General features: G+C 38.1%; 1 protein-coding gene across 2 annotated transcripts in view; it reads right to left on the reverse strand.

The window, feature by feature from the left end:
• Positions 1–709: 709 nt before the first annotated feature.
• LOC126412637 (uncharacterized) overlaps positions 710–24718 on the reverse strand; it is a 172121-nt gene continuing 148112 nt past the window's right edge. For both annotated transcript variants that reach the window (XM_050082315.1, XM_050082316.1), the window contains exons 9-10: positions 21861–22033; positions 710–1488 (exon numbers count right to left, since the gene is read on the reverse strand). In XM_050082315.1, coding sequence (XP_049938272.1) covers positions 1431–1488; positions 21861–22033 — 231 coding nt within the window. In that variant the 3' untranslated portion in view covers positions 710–1430. The remainder of the gene's footprint in view (positions 1489–21860; positions 22034–24718) is intronic.

Here is a 24718-nt window from a genome sequence, read left to right on the forward strand (position 1 = left end):
TTTACAATTTTGGGGTTATGGTATTGATATTCATTACATTATCTTAGCATAACATATTGATGTTTGTGTGACTGTCTGTCATCTGCAGTACAGTTGATTTTTGCTGCAGTTTGTCATCTGCAATTGATCAGGCTTTCTCAATAGCATATAAATAATATATTTACCAAAATGTAAGGCCTAAAACCAGAATTATCCATTCACTTTGGTAACGACCTGGTCATTTTGGCAAGTTGATGCCCAAGCAGAGTGTGGCTCGCTCTCCACTGATTGAAGGGCTTTAAACCAGTTGTACCACTTCGTAATCTGTGTGACACCTTTAGCATAATCACCAAAAGCTGTCTGAATCTTCCAGATGGTTTCCACCTGGCTGTTGCTCAGTTTCTGGCAAAATTTGATGCTGCAGTGCTGCTCCACTCATTCTGTAACTTTTCTTGCAATGAAAAAACAATGCCAGCACTACGCCCTACCTCACTTAACTGCTGCTTGCAGGTGGGAAAAAATTAATGCATGGACACGTGGGTTCAAGATCGGCTTATCCATTAGGTGGTGTTCAGGAAAAAAAAGTCTTTAACTACTTCCTTATGCTGTATCAAAACTGAACAATCTGTTGGCAGGTTACTGTACACAAATTCTTGTGCTCTGCTGGAAGTTCTATTTATTTTTATTTCAAATTAAAATAAGTGGGGGTAAGGATAAAAACACACTGTGTAAAAAAAGTTTATTGTATCAATTGTTGCTGATTTCTTTTCATAAATTTATAAATATATACAACTTTTTGTTTACAAAATCTTTTGATACAAAAACAATACTCATTTCTTGCATTTCAAAATCTACTCCTTAAAACAGAAGGATATGAAAAATGCCTGCTATCAACTTCCATTTTTTCTCTAAAGTACAAAATAGTAACTTTTTAAAAACAGATGTGCACATCTTCGTAAAACTCAGCTCTTTTCTTACGTGACAGACCACATAATACTGCAGTTTTATGAAGAATTTAATGAAGGGATGACAATGCACTGATTCACCGAAGCCATTAACAGGTCAGTCTTTCAACATCTAACAAGTGGAATAATTAACTAGACTATGCAACTTTTAAAGCAAGCACCAGAACCACTTCAGTCTACAATTATTGGTAAACATTAATACGTAAATGAAAAACACATTAGTATTCAAGATGTAATGTCTTTTTTAACAAAAGCAGTTACCTCTGAACAAAAAAGTAAATACTGAAATCATGTATTAAATGAACTGTTTCTTATTTCCATTAAGTGAGGTGTAACATCTCTGGTGAACTTCTTAACTGAAGAATTCCACATAGCTTCATCACATATAACAAAATGTTAAATTTATTAAAACCAGTCAATGTTTATCATGTCTTTCATAAAAAAGTGTATTTGAGGCACTATGGTATTATTAAAATGTCATCTAAATTAGTAATAACCAGGCATTTTATTTGTTTTGCTGGGTGGCTGCCCAGCATTTGATGACCTGAAAGAGAGAAGCTCACATGAGTGCATAATTCAATCTATGTAGCAAATTAATTGCTGTGTTAATAAGACAGAATAGAAATATTATTGAATGCAAGTAATTTATAACCTAATCATGTAAAAGTGTGTTCCCAGTGATATGAGCACTGTCCTGTTGTGCTTCAGAGAGAAAAAGGTAGAGTTATTTATAGGACTTCTGTGGGCAAAAAGTAGGGGCCAAAAATATCTTTTTACAATCTGTTTTTTTGCTCCTAGGCAAAGAAAAAAATTAAATGTGGCATCTTCAAGTAATACAGAACACAACACTGCTTTCCAAGCACACATTTTGGTCACATTTACTGTACCGTTAAAGCCTCATTATCTCTTTTTATGATTTGTCTCTCTAATTGGAGTCTATACTTTAGACTTCTGAACTCATTCAAAACAACAAAAGAAATGAATTAATGTATGGAAATGACAATAAATAGATAAATATTATGAGAAGGATGGATTTTCAAGGAAATACACTAGCGGGAAACTTAAGTTTTTCATAATGAAAATATATTGTATATACATTTTGTACCATATTTTTTTCACTACTTGGTAGCAATAACCCCTTTTTACGATTGCTGTAAATTGCTAATCAGCTATCTTCAGATTACAAGAGTACTGCAGCAAATGATATCTCCAACTTGATTGTATCATATCTCACACAATGCTGTTGTGAATGCTGTGGTGGTGGTGGTGGTGGTGTGATGATGACACTAGTTAGCAGATATAGTGATATGGCACAAGTTCAGGTGGCATTTTAAGATCTCTGCTGGCAGCCAATCCTATTCTTTAGAAAGAGCTGTACAGAAGATTCCTCTGTGGGGGGTTGACTGGCATCAATTTCTCTCTACAAAACACCTGACCAACAACAAATGTTTTAACAATTCAACATGTTGCTTTCTTACACTCTCCTTCCACCCGTAAACAGAACTACTATTTTTCCATAATATTCCACCTTTCCTTCCTCATGGATATGTGATAATTATTCTATATACTGAGGTGTGATTAATCTGTGATAAAAATGTTCTTCCATTCATTTACAGTACAATTTCAACACTCCTGATGCAACAGTCTTTAAACCTGCTTCCTCACTTTTTGAGAAGGGCACGTACTGCTAGAATCTCGAACAGACCACCTGCTCTGATTCTCAAATATACAGGTTGTCCGGCAACTACCAGCTGAAGGAAGTGTTAGCTCTACAAACAGCTATGGTGTAGAAATTGTTACATATTGTTAAGTCCAAATATTGGTTCTGTGGTGGAGTGGTTGCTCTTTGTCCACCTCATACAGGTCCATAATAAATATTTCTTGTGTCCTTGAACAACCATCAAAATCACTAAACTACTACAGATCAATGTTCCAGCACACTGTTCACATGGAAAATAAGGCTGTTGGTAGGAAGATAAATTAATCAGCACCATTTTGATTAGCCCTCCCTGTTGTTGGCTCAATGCCCTTCTTTCCACATTCCTGTTTGGACTTAACCTTTGAACAATAGTTTAGTAGGACTCTACTGTCCATTAAATCTAGGACGAAGAGAATCAAAAGCACACACATGGCGGGAAGATCAACATCCATTAAATAGTGGCCTTGCGATAAATGCAAATTATGCCTCAATATGTGAAAATGTGAATCTACGTAATAAATGCTATTTCATAGCCAACTGTATCCAAATCAACTTGTTTATGAGAGATAGTTTGAAATAGCTTTACTTTCTGGAAATAAGTATCAAAAAAGCAACCAATTTTCCATTATCAGTTTTGCAAAATATCTGGTGAAGTCCAATTTGGGAAGAGAGTGTGCTTAAGAAGGTGCCTACAAAGAAAGGGCACCTATGCACAAACGTATCAGTGCATTTATAAGTTACGTTCTGGTGTCAAATCAAACAGTGGATGGTTGCCCAATATCTGTAAAGGCTGTTTTACATAAATCAGTTTCTGGTCAAAACTGAGTACTCGCTGTGGATGTGCACGCTATACTTGTGTGTAACTCAACAGCCAACTACTTAACAAATGAGACAGAGACATCCATGATCAATTGATTGTGCCAAGTGTGGAGCTTGTAAACTCAAGAGTATGCTGCAGACTGTACATCTGTTGAAACAAGGGATTGTGATGTCACCTGCATCAATACTCCGCAATCCACTTGTCAGTGTAATCCACCTGTCAGTGTATTGTGGAGGATACTTCTTATACCACTAACTGCCTTACCTGTTCTATTTGCGAATGATGTGTGGGAAGAATTATCGTCGATAAGCCTCTGTGTTAGCTCTAATTTTTCAAATTTTCTCATTGTGGTCATTTTGCAATACATAAAATAGTGGAAATTAGTATACGAGCAGGATTCCTATGAAAGTAATATACAATGTATGAAGCATTTATTTATCGAATTTAGTATGAGAGTAGCAGATATATATAAGACAATCATGACAATAGAATTACATAGTTTCTTTTGTAACACGAGTAACAAAATAATGTGTCTGCATTTCTTGGCTGGACATTGGTATAAAAGCAGCTACTGTTCTGTTGTGTTATTGCACTGTTAGTATGTTGTCCAACATCTGTTCTTCCTAATAGCCTCAAAAGTTCTCTTCGACATTGATTTTGATAGGGTTTGTAGTTCTTGCTGTGAAATTGTTGTCCACTCTTCTTGTATTGCTCTTTACAGCTCACATACAGGCTCAAATTGCCTTCCATTGTGACAAACATGCCTGACAGGTATTCCCCAGAGATTTTATATGAGGTTCAAATCCAGGCTGCATGCGGGTGGGGCAAGACATTGATACCTTTTATCTTCAAACCTCTTTTTTATTATAGAAGAAACATGCACAGATGCATTATCCTGTTGAATATTAGACTTTCATCCCCTAGATCATCATATATTCTAATCCATTCTGTCTGTAGCTCTATGGATACATGTTACAGTTTATTCTACTGTTCACTCAAGGAATGTGTGATCTACCTTTAGTGCAGAATGCTACCCAAATCCTAACACTTCGACCACCAAAATGTCTGCTCATTCTTACCTACTACTCTGTTCTTTGACCATGCCAATCATAATGAAATACATCCGGACCATATAAATTAAACTACTTCTGATCACTGAAGATCACTCTACCCCATTCTCTAGTGCATGACGTGTTTCAGCGAACTACAATGTAACCTGTTTATGTTTGGATGTTAAGAGCAGGCTTATGCAGTCGTTTCTTGAATGCAAGTTGTTTTTTGTTGTACACATCTGGCAGTTACTGACAACTGTAAATCACTGCCAAGTTGAGCAGAATAATGGTTTGTGGCCCTTGCTTTGGGCAAAAGTAACTGTTTTGATGCCTCAGATAATTTTCTACTTTGCCAATATTTTCTGTTCCATCCATGTTGTCCACCGATTCTGATGAAATTATAAATCTTTGTATTTGAATGCTTCAACTTTTGGTGATGCAGCAATTAGAGCGCCCCATTTCCTCCTATATACCAATTTATTTGCTTTTTCATCACACGATAACTGTTTTCTGTATGTCTATATCACAATTGCGGCTTATGTACAAAATACGCACTGTCACTAATGATGTCTGGTTCCTATCTGCTAGAAAGGCATGTACACACACACACACACACACACACACACACACAGACACACAGAGGTGAGTTACACACAGAGGTGAGTTCCACCCTTGACGTCTTGTTATATACTGCACTACTGACATCAAATGCAATATCATTTGACTGTATTTGTAAGTACACTGGATCCCATACTATTGCATACACACTGTGCACAATTATTACAATTGACGATGTTAATTCTCCAACATACTCTCTCTAAATTTAAACAGTAAATCTCTCTGTGATGTACAATGCCTCTCTTGTAGCATCTGTCATTGGAGTTTGCTGACGATTTTAACACTCTCATGAGGACTAAACGGTGCCGCAACAAAAGGCAGCAATATTTGTTGGATCTTCTCTCCCTCTTCTGTCAGTCCTACCTAGTAAGCGTTCCTGACTGATGAACTTACTCAAGAATTGGTCAAACAAGTGTCTTGTGAGCCACCTCTTTACAGGGTGAATTACATTTCCTTAAGAGTGTTCCTAAGAGTGAGTCTGGCATCTGCTGTTCCTATTATTGGTTTTATGTGGTCATTCCACTTAAAAGTTTCTCCAGACAGATACTCCTCCATATTTTACAGCAGTTACCATTTCCAGCAATTTGTCGTAAGTAGTGTAGCTGTACAGTAGTGGATTTCTTTTCCTGTGTGTGTACAGTGTTATATTTATTTACATTCAGGATACGCTGCCAGTCTCTGCACCATTCATCAATCCTCTGCAGGTCCTTCTGCAAATCAAGGGTTTTCTGGCATTGCTATCTTCTTATAGACAACGCCATAATCTGCGAACAGCCTTAAAGAGCTCCTGAAGCAATCTGCTCCATCATTTATATACATTGTAAATAGTATCGGTCCTATCACACTTCCTTGGGGTACTCCTGAAATAATCTTTAATCTGCCGATTTTGTTTCATTGAGAGTGAAGTGTGAGTTCTCTCTGCAAGAAAGTCTTGAATCAATTCACAAATCTGGTAAGATGGTTTGTAAGTTCATACTTTTTCACTAAATGGCAGTACGGGACCCTGTCAAATGCTTTCCTGAAGTCAAGGAACACAGATCACCTTGAATGCTGTTACCTACTGCACTATCTTCTGGAAGAACAGAGCAAGGTGAGTCACTAGATCTGTCTGTGGAATACATTATGAATTTTATAGAGATGGTTTTTGTTCTCCAAAGAACATCACAATTCTTGAGCCTACAACATTTTCCTTAATTTCACAAAAGATAGACATCAACAATATACGTGCATCTGTCCTAGAGCCCTTCTTGAAAACTGGAGCGACCAGCACTTTTTTCCGGTCACTAGGTACCCTTCATTGTTCCAGAGATTACGTTAAACTGCTCTAGTAGGGGAGCAAGTTCTTTTGCGTAATCTTTGTACAATATTACTGGTGCCCCATCTGATCCTGATGCCTTTCTATTACTAAATGATTTTAGTTGCTTTTCTACTGTTCAATCCATTATCTCAATATCTGCCGTTTCGATGTTCGTACAATTATTGAAAGAAGGGACCATGTTACTGTGTTCCGCAGTGAAACAATTTTGGAAGATCAAATTCAGGAAGACCAAATCCAGTATTCTGGCCTTCTCTCTTATATTCCATTCCAGTGCCAGTAAGGTCTCTGAGTAAATGAGTATATTATTTTGAGATACTTACTGATTTTATGTAAGATCAAACCTCTTAGGGTTTTTACTCAGACCAGTTGACAAAATATTACTTTCAAAGTCATTTAACACTTATCTCATTGCTTTCCTTTGTTCACTTTCACTTTGTTCACCATTTGTCAGCCAGGTTTCGAATTTTCTTGAATCTGTGATGAAGGTCTCTCTGTTTATGTAGAAGTTTTCTAATACTGCTGTTAAACCACAGTGGGTTTTTCCCATCCACTATCACCATGCTTGAAACATACTTGTCTAAGGCATATTCAACAATGCTTTTGAATTTTGTTCTATTTGTGCGCCACTTCTATGTCCTCATGACTGAATATTTGATGCTGACTACTCTAGCTAAGCAAAAATATTTTCCTAACTTTCTTAACACTCCTTGTAATACCCATAGTCATAATTGCTACCACAGCCTTATGTTCCCTGATACCCTTCTCTATTCCAGAAGTGCAGGTGTATCTGTTGCTATAGTCCGATCCATGAACGATGGCACTTCGCGTGATTTCACTGTTGCTGTTCCAAGCGGCACTAAGCGGATAAATGTGCTTGCACCTGAAGAAAATGTGTACACAGGAAGTTGCATCTCTCGCATGGTTGAGCAGAATTTGTTGCTTACCACCACTGTCAAGATGCGACAACTCACAACAAATGCAATAAAAATTTGCTACGTAATAAGCTACGATCACATTTAATGCTCACATTAGCTGCAACATTCACAGCAGAACACTACTGAATGCTCATTGGATGTCGGAGAATGTGTGACGTAGATGTGCAGAACAATCCTAAACTCAACTGCCATTGTTCATGACTCCAATTTCAGGTGGTCTAAGATATTTCATGTGTGAACTGTTAACTATCTGCTCGAAGTAATATTCAGTAATGACATCCATAATAATGTCACATGAATTCCTGTGCCTGGAACCAGTTTTGATAGCAAGACTCTCCCACTCTGCACCTGGCAAGTTGAAGTGACTGCCTGCTACTTCATGATCTGCTTATTTACTAAATGCTGCAAGTTCTCTCTGAAGCACTCTATCATTACAACTTCTGATGTAGGTGGTCTATGAAAGCATCTGATTACCATTTTTGACCCACTTTTGATGCTTAACTTCACCCAGATTAATTCACATTCAGACTCTGTAATAACCTCCCTAGATATTAACAAATTCTTTACTTTAATAAATTCGCAGCCACCAGTGGTGACTAACCTATCCTTACAATAACTATTCCAATCTGATTTTAGGATTTTGCTGCTATTCACTACTTCTTTAAACAATTTTCTGTTGCTAATACTATCTGGGCATCACAGCCTTCAATACACAATACTCATTTTGGCACCTCAGTATGGATGCTCCTGCAGTTAACCTATTCTCACTGAGCTCACTCATTATAGTACCGGGTTTTGTGCTTTTGTATCTTCTTCATCTTTATTTTGTTGTTTGCTTAGTTTTCATGACAATGCAAATGTTGTGCCAAAGCCTGGTATTTTTCCTACTAGTGTTCTCACACAAGAGAGACTAAATATCAAAGCGAAACGGTACCGCTATTTACAATATTGGTTCCACGACAAAAGAGAAGCCTACATTATGGATAAACAAGAATGTAAATAGATAAACCTTTTTACCGAGAAAAGTACTTTGAAAGAAATCAAGATACAGAGGACAATATAAAAAGGTGCTGTCTGCTGCCTTATAAATGTTGTTTGATATGTTCCTAAGTATATATTTTCTCAAGCAGATAAATGTAGATATTTTTCGAAGTCTGGATGACACATTTTCTTTCTTTCAGTTATCAGAATTTTGTGTTGTATGTAGCATGTTATTTTATTTTCCTATTTTCAAAAGAATGAGGAAAGTAATCCTGCCCCATCATGGGTTTCATGCGAAGCCTCACAACTGCAAAGGTGTCGACAATCCCCATGACCATGTGTCAGTTCCGCTTTTGCAGAAACACAGAAAATGGTATAAAGCTAGCTTCGCTGAGAAAGGGTGGTGATACTTGTTCCTCACACTACTCCTCACTCTTCGAGCAGCCAGAGTTCTCATTTACTCACAACTGGCAGTTATATTGTAGACTCTACACTACAGCAACCACGCTGAAGGCCTTCCTGTAAAGTGCACGTAATTATTTTTAAGTTCTACTTATAGGCCAATGCTAAAGTACTTCATTTGTTCTGTCTGTAGCATTGTTAAATACAGGTTGCGAATTACATGAAAGGACTCTGCAATACGCTAATCCAATCTTACATACTACAGATTTGAAATCGATGTTCTGCAGATCTTGAAATTATTGAACAGGATAGGAAAAGAGAGATAATTTCAAGAAATACCTTAAATCAGGGAAGTGCTCAATGGTGAGAAAATGCTGCTACTTCTCAACACAAACAATCATTTGCTGAAAACTTAAATAGAGCAAAAATAAGAAAACAAGTGAAGACCATTTCAGGGTTGGAGGTTTAAGTTTTATAAAAGCAAATATTCCACTCAAAAAGCTCTAATTATAAAGGAAAAACTAATTAATCTCTCATTATTTTATCACCAACTATGATGTATCATGCAGCGTAACTTGCTGTGACAGTGCGAGAGAGAGACAAAGATATTGTTTATTACTCTGTGGCGGTCAGCGCTCACATAATTATTCTTAGGATATAGAGTTTTTTGTTCTTGTTTAGAGTAATTTTAGGAGAGGAGAGCCATTCTTGTGATATAAAAAAATCGACGCCATTGCGAGTTTTTGATTCACATTGTAAAATATAAGTGTATATGGAAGGAAATCAGTTAATAGAACACCAGCGTGAGAACAGTTCCGACAGGAGCGTTCAGTTCTAGTGAAATAGTTTGATGTTTTCTTCGGAAAAGAAGTCACTTCATGGATCATTCAAATCCACAATAGTAACTGGACATTTCTTAGAACTGAAAGCAATCTGATTGCTATGCAACAGAGCCCCGAAGAATATTTCTCCGTACTTTGGTTACCACTTTCAGCTCAACACGGTATCTGCAGCATCTGGAGCAGATTTCTACACAGCGGAAGCGTGTAATCGCTATCAATTTCACACACCGCCCTGTGTACGCTGTACGTATTTACCCAGAACAGTAAACATACAGTTACTCACACACACAGAAAGACAATACTAGGTGGTGTGGGGAAACATTTCAGTATAAAGGCCGTGTAGAGCTAAACAGTAATTAGCCTAGTAAGAAGGGGAGTCTTTATAGATGTCTACCGTTAGACAGGACACAATCCTGATATAACACTCATAGTGAACCTGCAATATAACTATGTTAGTAATTTAGTAATTAATGTTTCATTGTGTGTCTATATGTCTAGTTTTATAGAGTAACTACATTATGGTCCTTTGTATGTTTCACGCTAACTGAACGTGCGGGAGTATCTTGTGAAGAGAACGAGTGCGCCGTCCCAGCAGCTGAGCAGAAGCTTCAAAAAGGCCAGAACATTTGAATTACTAGCTTTCTTGAGCATTTATGCATTGTAGTGACCTTTCATGTATTAATTTTCTAAGTATAGTGTTGCTACATTACTTTTATTAGAATTCCAGTATTTCAGTAGATATAGTAAGACAATATTTTATGTGTTATCTATGTACTGTGTGTGTCACACTGTAAAGTGTACATTAACAGCATTAGGATATTAACGTTTTTTGCGTGTGTAAAATTTAATAGTCACTTTTGTAGGACTTATTTAGAGGAGAAACTGTCAATTGCTCATTTACATGGTGATAACTAGATCTATGTTCAAAGCCAATAAGCAAGCACACATCACAATGCCACAAAATTAATTAAATACTGTGAATGCATCGTCAACTAGTGCCACAGAATTTAATACCGCCGTAGTTAGCGATATGTCGATTACGGCTGAGCAACCAGCAATAATTAATGCGCTCACGCCGTCGACACAAACGGTTGCTAGTTCCGACATTCATATGTCGAAAGAAGTCCAGAGAAATATGCAGCAACCAACAAACAACATGAATTTCATCTCTGACACAGACGCGTGCGAAAACGAAATGACTGTACCGAAAATTGTGTCGGTACAATCCTCATTAACCCCAGTGCAATCGCCAATTGCTGAGAATAGCGATTTGTTATCCCAGCTGATGTCAAGTTTGACTGTCATAACACAAGGGATTAAAGCATTGGAAACCACGCAATCCACGTTTGCAAATGACATGAATCGTAGATTCCAGGCATTGGAAACCACGCAATCTAATCTTGCAATGGCACAATCCACGTTTGCAAACGACATGAATTCTAGATTCCAGGCATTGGAAACTACGCAATCCACTTTTGCAAATGACATGAATCGTAGATTCCAAGTATTGGAGAGTGCACAATTTAATTTGGCTCAGGAGCAATCTAATAAACTAAAAGAAATAAATGATAAGATTACTGAAAAATTCCAGAGTTTGGAAACAAAGCAGAGTCACTTGATTGCCAGTCAGGCACAACTCATAGTTACACAAGAACAACAGTATCAGGAATTAACAAACAAATACAAAGACATCTTATGTCGTCAAGACACACTAAATCATCAAGTGCAAGAAGTTATTCATGTACAGAACACTATTGCGCAAGACGTGAATACAATTAAGCACGATAATGAGCAAGCTGTCATTGAGCTTACTCGGAGGATAGACACTCTCAGTCTCGAAGGCGAGAAACACACAGAGAAACTTTTCAATGAACATAAGATCGCATTCTCTAAGGACATTGAAGATAGGGTGAAAGAGCAAACCGAGACAGTGCGAAATTATGTTGACAAAACCTTGAAAGAAATGGTTTCTAACGTGCAAGTTAACAACGAAGCTGCACAAGAACAACTTAAAGCAGAAGTTAAAGAGATTAAGGAGAATATAGGAGATGAATTTCCTGCTTGGAAAGCAAAGATAGAAAATACATTAAAAGCATGCCAGCAGGGTCTAATTAATACTAGAGGGGCACATACTACTTGCAGTTTATCAAAAGCAGACATTATTCCTGATGAAACCAGTGAAACCGAATCCATGCAGCAATATCCATGTATTGGCGCATATTTATGTAATCAACCAGAAACAAATTATCGAGATTATAATTCACTGCGAAGTAGCCACCAGAATACACCTGTGACTATGAATGAAGGAAAAATGCTTAAATATCGTCAATTCCAGATATTTATTCCCGAAAGGAAGTCGATCAATCCCGTGGTATTTATCAAGCAATTTAAAGGGATATTGCCGCGAATGTGGACTGAGCAACAAAAAATTATGTACGTTGCAGGATTCATACATGGAGATGGATCGATGTGGGCGTCAGAAGCATCCGACTGGTGTCAAGATTATGACCAATTTGAACGCGCTTTCTTGCACAAATACTGGAATAAGGGAGTACAAGAAAGACTATGTAAGGAAGTTTTTGACCCACAACCTTTTTCTTTCAAAAATGGATTTTTAAGAAAGTATTTCGAGAAGTATATAAATAAAAGCAAATACTGGAATGAACCAATACCAACGCAGGATATCATTCGAATATTAAAGGGCAAACTTCCACTTGAAGTTAAGGAAAAACTTCTACATGTGCCTGAACAACATGTGGAAGATTTTCTAGCCACACTGGATTCAACAGACATTCTATTCGAAGAATCACGTGTGCGCTATAACCAACCAAGTTACCAACCTAACAAATACAATAACAACAACAAACAGTATGGAAACAAACCTTTTGCACACAATTCAGCAAACCCACAGGTGAATTATTTCCAGAAAAACGTGAAATTTGGTAACGAAAATCCCGACCAGTGTAATCATGACCAACAATGTGAACAAACATATAAACAGAAATGGAGGAAGAATAATAAGAAGAGGAAAGGATACTATCAAGAAGGGAATTATCAGCAAAAACGCCGATATCAGCAACCAACCCAAGAATATCACAACCAACCACAAACTTCAGGTTGGGTACCAAATGATAATGCAAATGAATGGAGAAATCAACCACCAATAATAACCGACGTAACGGAGCAGACATCTGCTAATAATGGACAATTGTCAAACTAAACTCGACTGTCAGAAGCTCCGACGGAGCAGTCGAGGAAGTTTTCAGGGGCGAAAATTCAAGCGTCAATTTTTTTCGGTACAATGACGGCAGATTATTAATAGAAGAACTTCAGCAGGATATGATGCCTTGTCAAGAGGAACATATCACTGAACCTGTTGCGAAAATTCAGGCGGCAATTGAAGGCATTACTGTGCAAGTTACTTTAGATACAGGAGCAGCAGTAAATGTCGTTTCTGAGAAGTTATTTCAAAGAATACTTCAGAAAGCAAATCCACCGATTTTTCCTGTTCAATGTTGTAGAATTGTAGGTCCTACTGGTCATAAGTCTTCTCAGGTTAATGTGCAGATTCAACTCCAGTTAGATATAGGAAATGTAGCTATAAATTGCACGTTCCTTGTAATAGAAAAATTGATTGAGGACTGTATCCTGGGTATAGATGAATTTAGAGAGAGAAATTGGCATATCGATTTTTCTCTAGGCCATGCCAGTTTTACAATAATGGATTAGAAACATCAACTGAATCTTCTCAGGGAATATAGTACCCATGGAAAGTATTGTCAGGGACAAAAGCTGCAAATAAAGTGGATACATAGCAAACCTGTACGGTATTACCAAATTAATTACTTGCAACCAGTTTTAAACCCTGAAGATATGGTATATGAAAAGGTGCAAGAACCTGAATATTTGCAACAACATCAAAGAAAGCAATTATATGATGATCTACAGGAATATCATGAAGTCTTTCGAGAAAGACCTGGTGTAATCAAGGGATACACATGCCATTTAGATGTGATACCACACCAAGTTTTCTGCCGTATTTTTTATCCAGTACCGTGGCACCAACGAAAGGCAGTTGATGCAGAAATCCACCGGATGCTTGAATGGGATCTGATCGAACCTTCGACGAGTCCATACCGTAGTCCGCTTCATGTTGTCTCGAAAAAGGGAGGAAAAGTTCGTCTTGTGCTATACGCTCGGCAGATAAATAAGATTATCGTGCCCGTGCGAACTCATCCGGAAAATATCGATGAACTAATTTAAAAGTTCGAGGGGATGAAATATTTAACAAATATTGATCTGAGAAGTTCATTTTGGTAGGTAGCTCTAGATGAACCATCAAAAAAGTACACCGCATTTGTACATGCAGGTAGAAGCTATCAATTTAAGGTTTTACCTTTTGGGCTAAACGTGAGCTCAGGAGTTTTTATAAATGCTCTAGATTATGCATTGGGACCTGCACTTCGAAGCAATTTAACTTTGTTTGTGGACGACATGCTCATAGCTACGACCACATGGAAGGAGCACGTTGATTTATTGAGAAGAGTGTTAGAACGTTTCAAGGGAGCAGGCATAACCGCAAATCTGCAAAAGTCTCATTTTGCTCGAGATAAAATCAAATTTTTGGGTCATCTTATAAATGGAAAAGGCATCTTACCGGACTCCGAGAAACTAAAGGCAATCAAAAACTTTGCAGTTCCAACAACAAAAAGGCAGTTAAAGGGCTTCCTCAGAGTTGTCTCTTTTTTCAGGCGTTTCATTCATGACCACTCTATTAATGCAGAACTGTTGTACAGCTTGTTGCGCAAAAATACTCCGTGGGTGAGGACGCAACAATGTCAGAATGCATTTAAAGCAATAAAACATGCCTTAGTCAATTCACAAATATTATATCATCCAGATATGAGCCAAGAATTCGGTTTAATGGCAGATGCTTCGGAAATTGGAATAGGTTCATGCCTCTTCCAAGTAAAGATGATAGATAGAAAATCAACTTTCTGTGCAATAGCTTTTGCTAGCCACTCTGAACTGCTTGTGAAAGAACATATACGACTACCGAAAGGGAAGCATTGGCCGTAGTCTGGTCATTTAAGAAATTTTACTATTAGTTATATGGAGCGAAGACAACAGTATACTGTGACCACAAAGCTTTAAGTTCTTTGCAAACATGTAAATTATTACATCCAAGATTAGCAAGATGGACGCTCTCACTCCAAGAGTTTCAATTTGAAATTAAATACCTAAGCGGACAGGATAATTTCATCGCTGATGCATTGTCTAGAATGCCAGATGGAGATTTGTCAACTATCAACATCACGGACAATCCGTCCGAATTTAATGTTCTTAAAATGACTAATAGAATACATAGGAAACATTTTCTTGACATGTGTAAGAACATGGAAAAATTACAGAATGAAGATCCTCGTTGGCATTCAATAAAGGAAACTTTAGCAAAGCCTGGAAACGATGATCTGAAGAGACTGTACAAAGTTGAGGACGACGTCTTATTTTTCAAAGGGCATCTTGATTCAGATAATTGGAAGGTGTGTCTTCCCGAGAAGAATGAGAATGACTTAATTTTGCACATGCACATCACTTGGGGACATTTTGGAGTATTAAAGTGTGCTCGGAAGATTCAAGCATATTGCTACTTCCCAAACATTCGCAGGAAAGTGCACAGACAGTTAAGGAAACGTAAAATTTGTCAGCTAGCCAAATCAGGAAATTTTTGTGTGAAAGATTTCCTACATCCTATTATACCCACTAAACCGCTGTCAATCATTTCGGTCGACGTCTGTGGTCCTCTACCATCATCAAGGGGAGGATGCAAATATATTGTAGCTTTTCTTGATATATTCACTAAGTATGTCAAACTTTATCCATTAAAATCAGCTACTGCTGCATCCATAGCCAAGAAGCTGGTCAAGGATTATATAGTCAAGGTAGGCAAACCAGAGGCTATTCTTTCTGACAATGGGTCAATGTTCACTGGATTTCGTTGGAGGCAAACATTAGCCAGTTGTGATATAAAACAAATTCTAACATCAGTGTACCACCCCTCGGCGAATCCCGTGGAACGAATTTTTCATGAATTAAACCGGTTCATGAGAACCTATTGCCACAACCAGCAACCCAAATGGATCGATTATCTTCACGATTTTCAGGAAATTGTAAACAATATGCCACATACTACGACAGAATACACCCCATACGAACTGATGTTTGGAAAACAGGAACAGAATGACTGGATTAGACCAATTCCTAAAGTAGCTATTAACAATATAGACCTACAAAATAAAGTACAACAATCCTTACTCAATATAATGGACAAGGCAAGAAAAAGGAAAATATATTTTGACAATCGACTTGGAAAAATAAAAACATATAAAGTGAAAGACCAAGTTTTAGTAAAAACTCATCCTAAGGCTTCACTTATACAGAGGAAGAACACAAAATGGCAATTATTGTATCAAGGACCATTTGTGATTACCAAAATACCCCATCCAGGAACTTATGTTTTGAAGGATGTGAAGAATGGAAAGGTGAAAGGAATGTATCCTCATCACTTTTAACAGCAATTTCATGATGACTGAAGATTCTGAAGATTGAAAATACTATTCTTATCAGATAATATTGATTAGAGAATTTTCATTAAACCTATGAATCATACTTAGGATAGTTTCTTTCTTTTTGCAATTTCGTAGTTAGTTTTTCTTTTCAGGCATAATGTACGAGATATATGCAGACATTATGTATTTGTTTTCTACTGTAAAGATAAGTTTTCTTTTCAGTATGCAGAGAATTTAGCTATAGTATGAATGATTTCTTTTAAAACATTTTTTATTTAGTTGATAGTAACTTCAATCAGGTTTCACAATGCATAATGACCATGGGTTAGTGACTCAAATGAATCTGGTCTATGGCAAGATATTTTTTCTTATGTCAATTTAACAATGTCAGTGTGTGTTTGTATTTGCTTTTTTACTCGCTGAGCTGAAGTCATGCTGTTCGGAAGGGATAACCCGTTCTCAGTTTTAAAAGGACGCCTATTACTTTGTTTCAATCTTGTGTGATGAACATTGTCTTTATAGTTGTACATACCTGTGTATGTAAATTATGTATGTCAATTGTTGCTCGCGAAGTTACCAACTGAGCGAATGCCTTTCAGTTATAAGCACATCAACAAGTGTTAAAGTCCATCTGAAAGATGATGAGTGTAAGTTGACACAGCAGCACCAGTTGGATTTGTGCATAGTGCATTCCAGGGTTGTTGATAGAAATGAAGAACACCTTACGACTTCCGAATATTTCAAATTCGGGACAGAGAATTAGAAAGCACTTTAGATTAGATTCTATTTCAGCTCAGCATAGATCAAACACCTTTTCCACAGAACTTACACTGACTCTTATTTTCATGTTAACCATATGTGGAAAACCATAATATCCACGATGGAAAACCATAATATCCACGAGGAGACAGTGAAATGGGAATAAAATTCAATCAGTTACCCGGAGATGACAGATAGAAGGGAATCGTAGATGGACGTAAACCAACGCGTCGACGGTTCACCTCAAGACACAGAAGATTAACAGTGTTGTGTTTCTTTTGTGAACAGTGTTTAAATTCATTCAAAAAAATCCATATTGTAAATATTTTTTTTATTTTCCATTGTAAATCAATTAATTTTCTTTGCAAATGAGAAATACGAGGATGGTAAATCTACCCCGAGGTTTTCCTTGGATTTCCTTTGTGGGGCTTGGCCGAATGGCTAGATTATCCGTTTGAGACATCCCAAGGCGAGTGACAGAAGCTTTGAGTGATGATGAAAAAGCTTTCTGATCACATCTCATGCCATCCTCGACAAATGAATAAAAGCAAGCATGTAAGCTATGCATATAAGCTGCATCAGGAATTCAGCAGTCTTTGTCAGCAGTATATGCACCCAAATCTATAATTTACATTTAGATAGTCATTCACTAATACCAAAATATCATAAGAAATACAGTGGACATTAATACAGCGTCATAAACAATCAACGATATAGTGTTGTGTGAACGCTCGTGTTTGTTTTTGCCCAAAAACGTTCGTCCACAAGAGGGGCATATATGATGTATCATGCAGCGTAACTTGCTGTGACAGTGCGAGAGAGAGAGAGAGAGAGAGAGAGAGAGAGAGAGAGAGAGAGAGAGATATTGTTTATTACTCTGTGGCGGTCAGTGCTCACATAATTATTCTTAGGATATAGAGTTTTTTGTTCTTGTTAAGAGTAATTTTAGGAGAGGAGAGCCATTCTTGTGATGTAAAAAATCGACGCCATTGCGAGTTTTTGATTCACATTGTAAAATATAAGTGTATATGGAAGGAAATCAGTTAATAGAACAATAAAATATTGTTCATTTCAAGAAGGTACGTCTCAGTATACACCCAGCGATATACTGCTATTGCGATTTACTAATAAACACCAGCTTGAGAACAGTTCCGACAGGAGCGTTCAGTTCTAGTGAAATAGTTCAATGTTTTCTTCGGAAAAGAAGTCACTTCATGGATCATTCAAATCCACAATAGTAACTGGACATTTCTCAGAACTGAAAGCAATCTGATTGCTATGCAACAGAGCCCCGAAGAATATTTCTCCGTACTTTGGTTACCACTTTCAGCTCAACACGGTATCTGCAGCATCTGGAGCAGATTTCTACAACAGCGGAAGCGTGTAATCGCTATCAGTTTCACACACCGCCCTGTGTACGCTGTATGTATTTACCCAGAACAGTAAACATACAGTTGCTCACACACATAGAAAGACAATACTATGTGGTGTGGGGAAACATTTCAGTATAAAAGCTCTGTAGAGCTAAACAGTAATTAGCCTAGTAAGAAAGGAGTCTTTATACAACCACTGTTTTTTAATTTTCTTTTTGTGATGAATTTCAACTTCACACATGTAGCACCCCAAATTTTTAATTTATACCTCTAATTAATTATAAAAATATATGCTGATTCTGCTGCAAATTTTGTTCACAACAAAGCTAATTGCTCCAAAAAATGATGCTAATTCTGTCTAAAATAAATGCTACATTTTCTGGTCCCTAGCCATAACTGTCAAGTAACATTTGCTGTTACGTTCCTCTTCATAATCATTAAAATATTTTCGAATACAAAACACAATTCGTTTTCATATATTTATCTTCTGCTCAGAGCTTAGAACATGTCACATCTGTATAGAACATATCTAGAAAAGAACTCAGTGAGCTGGTATGCCAATTAAGTATGTTCATAACAGAGTGGCAGTCCCCACATTGTTATGTCTGTGTACAAGTGTTACTGAAACATGTTTACAGGTATACTGGTTAAAACTGAAAGGAATATTTTGAATTTGTGAAAAATACACCTATGAGCAAAAACGTTATGACTGCTGCCCACCACGAGGGCACCTGGTAGTGGTGTGGGCATGTGATGTGGTAAGAAAATATATAAGCAGAGCAAAGAGAAATGGGAAGGATTTCTAGTGATACAGGCTGCAAACAAGAAATCACACTGACATAAGCAACTTTGACAAGATGCAAACTGTTATAATGCGGGATGTGGTGACTAGCATCTCAGACACACTGAAACTGATCAGCTTTTCATGTACTACTATCATGAGCATCTACGGGAAGTGACTGAATGACAGTGAAACCGTGATTAGCTGACAAGGTGTTGGACAACTGTGCCACATCACAGAATGTAGACATAGGAGGCTTGCTCAGTCTGTAAAGCAGGATGGTTGACAATCTGTGGTGTATCTGACCATAGTACAAAGCTCATGCAGGGGCAGGTGTTTCAGCGTGTACTGTTCACCATCACTGTTGAACACTGGGAACCGCAGCAGAGGATCCTTCAGTACTCTCATATCGACCCAACATCGTCAATTATGATTGTAGTGGTAACGAGATCATTGATATTACCGTATTTACTCGAATCTAAGCCGCACTTTTTTTCCGGTTTTTGTAATCCAAAAAACCGCCTGCGGCTTAGAATCGAGTGCAAAGCAAACGGAAGTTCTGAAAAATGTTGGTAGGTGCCGCCACAACTAACTTCTGCCGTCGAATGTGTGTAGCACTACACAGAAATGCTTTGTACAAATTCCGTATTGTTCATCTTCGAATGTAGCAGAATTTCAATATACTACGAAAATCCGACTGGCAAGACTGTTTGGGATGTTTGTCAATATGGCCAACTCTACGTTCTGAATTTTTTCTGCGTGTGAGAAGAGATTGCTGCTAACAGGTACCTGATGAAATGTGAATCACATGCAGTATTCTCTTCACCATAAGAATAATACGAATATAAACATTTTGCCATGTATTCTTTCATGTTTGCTGCTATCTCATTTAAATCCTGTCTGCCTAATAAACTGTGAAACTAGAGTGGCACTACAGCAAACGCGGAAGAATATACATATCGTGTCATGTTTATATTCGTATTATTTTATGCCTAATAGTGATACAGTCAGAAATGAAGCACGGCAACTAACTAGATTTTTAAATCTAAGATGACTAATTTCGGTACAGAATTTGATCTACTAAAGAAGCGGCTGCAAAGATCTTCAAACGGAGAAAATTTTTCGCCTAACTCTTGTTCAGAACATGTTCTATCATACACAGTCTATTATTTGGTTCTTGTTGATCATTAGCAAAGAAAGCAGCAGTGTAAGTAACAACAAATAGCAGTCTCTTGCCAAGCAGCGGCAGCGCGCACAAAAGCAAGCCATGTCGCGAGCAGCGACAGGCCGTAAACACGCACTATCAGAATGCGACAAACAATGCATGACACAGTACAACTTAGAGTGACGTAAACACCTATAACAAAGAAAACGGCACTTATCAGATCAAAGCAAAATAAGCAATTGATTCAAACCAGATGAAGCACGTGAAAAAGGAAGGGTACCCGTATAAATACAGACGGAGCGCCTGACACATAGCAATGGCTACCTGGTAAAGCGTAACTGCTAAGCTTATGACTCTAACCAAACTACTGTAGTTGTGTCGTCATTCATTCGACGTAAATTGCGTCTCATATTACAATGGACCAACTTTGTTTCGATTTGGAGGTGCGGCCTAAAACTTTTCTCTCCCCTTGAATTTCGAGTCTCAAATTTCAGGTGCGGCTTAGAGTCGGGGAATTTTTTTTTTTTCCCCTTTATTTCAAATCTCATTTTTCAGGTGCGGCTTAGATTCGAGTGCGGCTTAGATTCGAGTAAATACGGTATACTGTGGATTAAGCGAAATGTGTTGCTTGTTTGAATGAATCAGTTTTCTTTTTGTGCCAGGTCAATATTTGTGTCTGCATAGACCAACATTCAGGTAAATAGCTGCTCAAAACGTACATCGTGTCATAGGTGCAGGCCTGTGGGTGCACTATTATGCTGCGGCATACATTCTTCTGGACATGTTCAGGACCTTTGGTAGTAATTGAAGTTATCAAAACGGCTGTGAACTGCAAGAACATTATTGCGTACTACCTGCATCCATTCATACTTGACGTCTTCCCAGATGAGGGATTTTTCCAGTAGGATAACTGTCCATGTCACATGTCTAGAATCATGCTACAGTGATTTGTGAAACATGATAGTGCCCATTACATTTCCCTGATCTGGGCCTAATGGAATACATCTGGGACACAATCGGGCACCTGCTCCACATCCACAAATCACCAGCTCATAATTTACAGGAATTGCATAACCTCTGCATAGACATATAGTGCCACAAACCATCTGAAACCAATCAAGGGTTTGTCAAACCCACATCCAACATTCTTAATCAGGCCTTTTGACTGAAATTTTTAAACACCTTCTGCAAATTCGTATGAAGAATATCACTGACGAACATCTTGTTAATGCAAATTAAAACAAGAGGAGGAGGAGAGGAAGAAATAGAAGGTGAAGATTGTAAGCAAATGGATTTTCTTAAGTGTAAGCAAATCAAAGATGAGATTCACTTGCTTCTGGCAATAATTTTAAATGCAAGAAATTAGAAATGACCAAACAGCAGCTGGTGACTTAGAAGAGAAAATGAGACAGTGGAGATGCACAGAATAGACGTGGGAGAAGAAAGAAAATAAAGGGGAGGGTGGGGGAGAAGAAGCACATTAAAAGAAAAGAATTATTCGAATTATTAAACTGCTTACATTCAGTGATAGCTTATGTTGTCAAAATATTTTACAGAGAGAGACCACATCATATCCCAAACATGTATTATCTGCTACATTACCTGATTTTAGGAGCAGGCAACCTTGAAGGCAATCGTGAAGGAGGTCGAGGAATGCCACTAGAAGGTCTTCCCTGTGGTGGGATTGTGTTTATCCTAGGAGGTCGAATGGAAGGAGGTCGCAAACTAGACGATGGCCGAGGTCTTACGTTTTCTGGTTGTCTCAAAACTGGTACCTGTAAATTGATTTCAACATGAGGAAACTACAAATACTGAATACATTTTAGTAATTTCTTAACATTTAATAAGAACTTAAGAACATGCTACATTACGAGGAACATTTGCAAGTACATGAAATACACAATATACAATGAATATCATTGTTGAAAAAAAGGGATTAACTTAATGGATAAATAAGTAGGTAAAAAATTAAAATAAAATTAAAAAAAGGTACACAGACTTCAGTATTTTTCACGTTTTTTCATCTATCATTTTATGAGACTCAGGCATTTGAACAGTCAATTCATCCTCTAATCTACTTTAAGAGCGTAGACATTATGTAAATTAAAAACTAGTTAGTTGGTTAGTTGGTGATTAAGGGACTAAACGGCAAGTTCATCGGTCCCTCAATTCAACATCAGTGACGTCCACAAAGCAAGTGTTCTGGTGATTAAAGTATGTAAGAGCGGTGAGACAGACATTGAAGGCCATACCAATGCCAGAACTGGGAAAGAATTTACAGAGAAGTGTATGGATCAGATTGGCATATAGGTCAGAGCAGACAAGGAGTCTCCTGAGGCTCATCCGAAGGCAACAAAAGCACCACCTCACATCTGACTCCTGCGAGCCCAATGAAGGGTGAAGACAGTTACAGAGCAAAGAATGTCTTCTGGTTGGCAGATTCAGAAGAGTAAAAGTGAGACTGCTAAAAATGTACTGAAAATCAGTTGTACCATCAATAATAAAAACAAGAGAGAGAGATAGGTAAGACAGGACAAAGGAATCCCCAGGGCTCCACGCACAATATGAGTCACACCACCCACAGCTGTCCCATTCCTGCACCAGTGTAGTTGCGGTGTTAAACAGCATCCACTAATCAAAAGAATGCTACCTCTAAAATAGAAAAAAAGCTTATGGCTGAGAAAGAGGCAACATGCATCTAAAAACAATTAAAACAGAGTAAGGAAGAGATGAAAGAGCTGATGAAGGAGGTAAGGTCGGGTGTCCCCCAGACTCAGCATGCAGCAGGAGATACCCGAACCCCAACCATACCGCCCCAGCTCCGAAGCTAGCTTAAGATGTATCTGGCAATTAAAGCCACTTTCACAGAGAAAATGGAAAACCAGTGCAGCTGTCCATGAATGATCAGCTAATATTTGAGGCAAGGCATTTGGAAAGCCATTCTTAGCATGGAAGAAGAGGGAAAAAAAGAAGTCATTCCAACAGGATAAGAGTTACTGTCCGTAATGCTCCACAGCTAAAACATGCAGGTGGCTCGCTACGTACTATAAAACTATGGGTCAGCCTGGTATCACCAATGTGGAGGACATAGGATGGTGGATTCTTTCGCAATTCCTGGGGTGGGTGCAGCAAGATGATCATGAATATCAGAGATCACAAGGTGTTGAATAAAACTGTCCAATGGCCTGAAGACCATTCACTGAGCCACTACATATTAAACGTGGTCAGTGGAGGGCTCTGCTAAGGGCCACCAGCTCTGCTGTAAAAATACTACATGTTTTTTGCAACAAATGAAGTTCCTACCCAGGAGCAAATGTAAAAGCAAATCCCCTCTTATCCAGTTTTACAGCTGTCAGTGTAAAAGAGGGTTGCACCCTAAAACTCCTGAAGCAACAAACATAACAAGGCGTCAGAAGGTCATGGGGGTGATAGACTTTAGGACCTTGAAATAGATCAGTCCTAGTTTGTGGGGGTGGGAGAGGGGGAGACACAAGGAGCACAATCCAGGGAGGGGATATGGAGAGAGCACAATCCAGGGAGGGGATATGGAGATCCTGGCAGAGGGCTGTGAGGCAAATTCCCATTTGTAATCCCACCCAATGTCTGATGCCCCTCAAATGCAAAAAGAATAGGATATGTTGGGTGATCAGGGAATTGATGAATTGCAACTGCGTAGGAGACGAAGAGTTGGTACTGTTGGAAGATGCAAGATCCATGCTTCAAAAGAAGATTGTCTACAGGATTACACTGGAAAATACCAGTGGCCAAACAAACTCTATGCTGATGAACTGTGTAACAATTTCAAAGTTGTTGGTGCCATATAGCTGTAAACTTAGCACCCGTAGTCCAGTCAGGAGGAGACCAGGGCCCACTAAATACAGAGAAGAAAAGCACTATATGCACCGCAACCGTTGCAGGCAAGGAGGAGATAGTATTAAGGTTTTGCTTGAACTAGGCTTTAGTTGATAAATATGGGCAGCGAAGTTGGCCTTTTATCAAAAAGAAGGCCCAAGAAAAATGAGTAAAGTACAACTGAGCAGGCAGTATGACTAAGTTCAGCAAGAAGATCATGAATAGCAGAGATCACAAGGTGTTGAATCAAACTGTCCAATGGCCTGAAGACCATTCACTGAGTCACTGTCCTTCTCTGGGTCCTTTACTTTCAAGCACTGGGTACCCAAGTAGAATTCTGGATCAGGAAGCTAGGACAACAGTATAACTTTTATAAGATATCACTGAAAAAGCCATTTTACAGTGTAATACGGGTCTCAGCATCCTCCATATACCCCCAGTCTCAACTGAAACTATTACTATTACAATTTGCCAAGAGCAAATAAGGCTGCATTTTAATGACTACACAGCTGCCTAGTTCTGAAAGTCAACCAAAGAATCTTGTGATACTGGTTTTCGCAAATATTCTACTGTAACACTTAAATTGGTACTTTCAATCATTCAAGTTC

The sequence above is a fragment of the Schistocerca serialis genome, chromosome 7 (assembly GCF_023864345.2).
Source record: "Schistocerca serialis cubense isolate TAMUIC-IGC-003099 chromosome 7, iqSchSeri2.2, whole genome shotgun sequence".
Lineage (NCBI taxonomy): Eukaryota > Metazoa > Arthropoda > Insecta > Orthoptera > Acrididae > Schistocerca > Schistocerca serialis.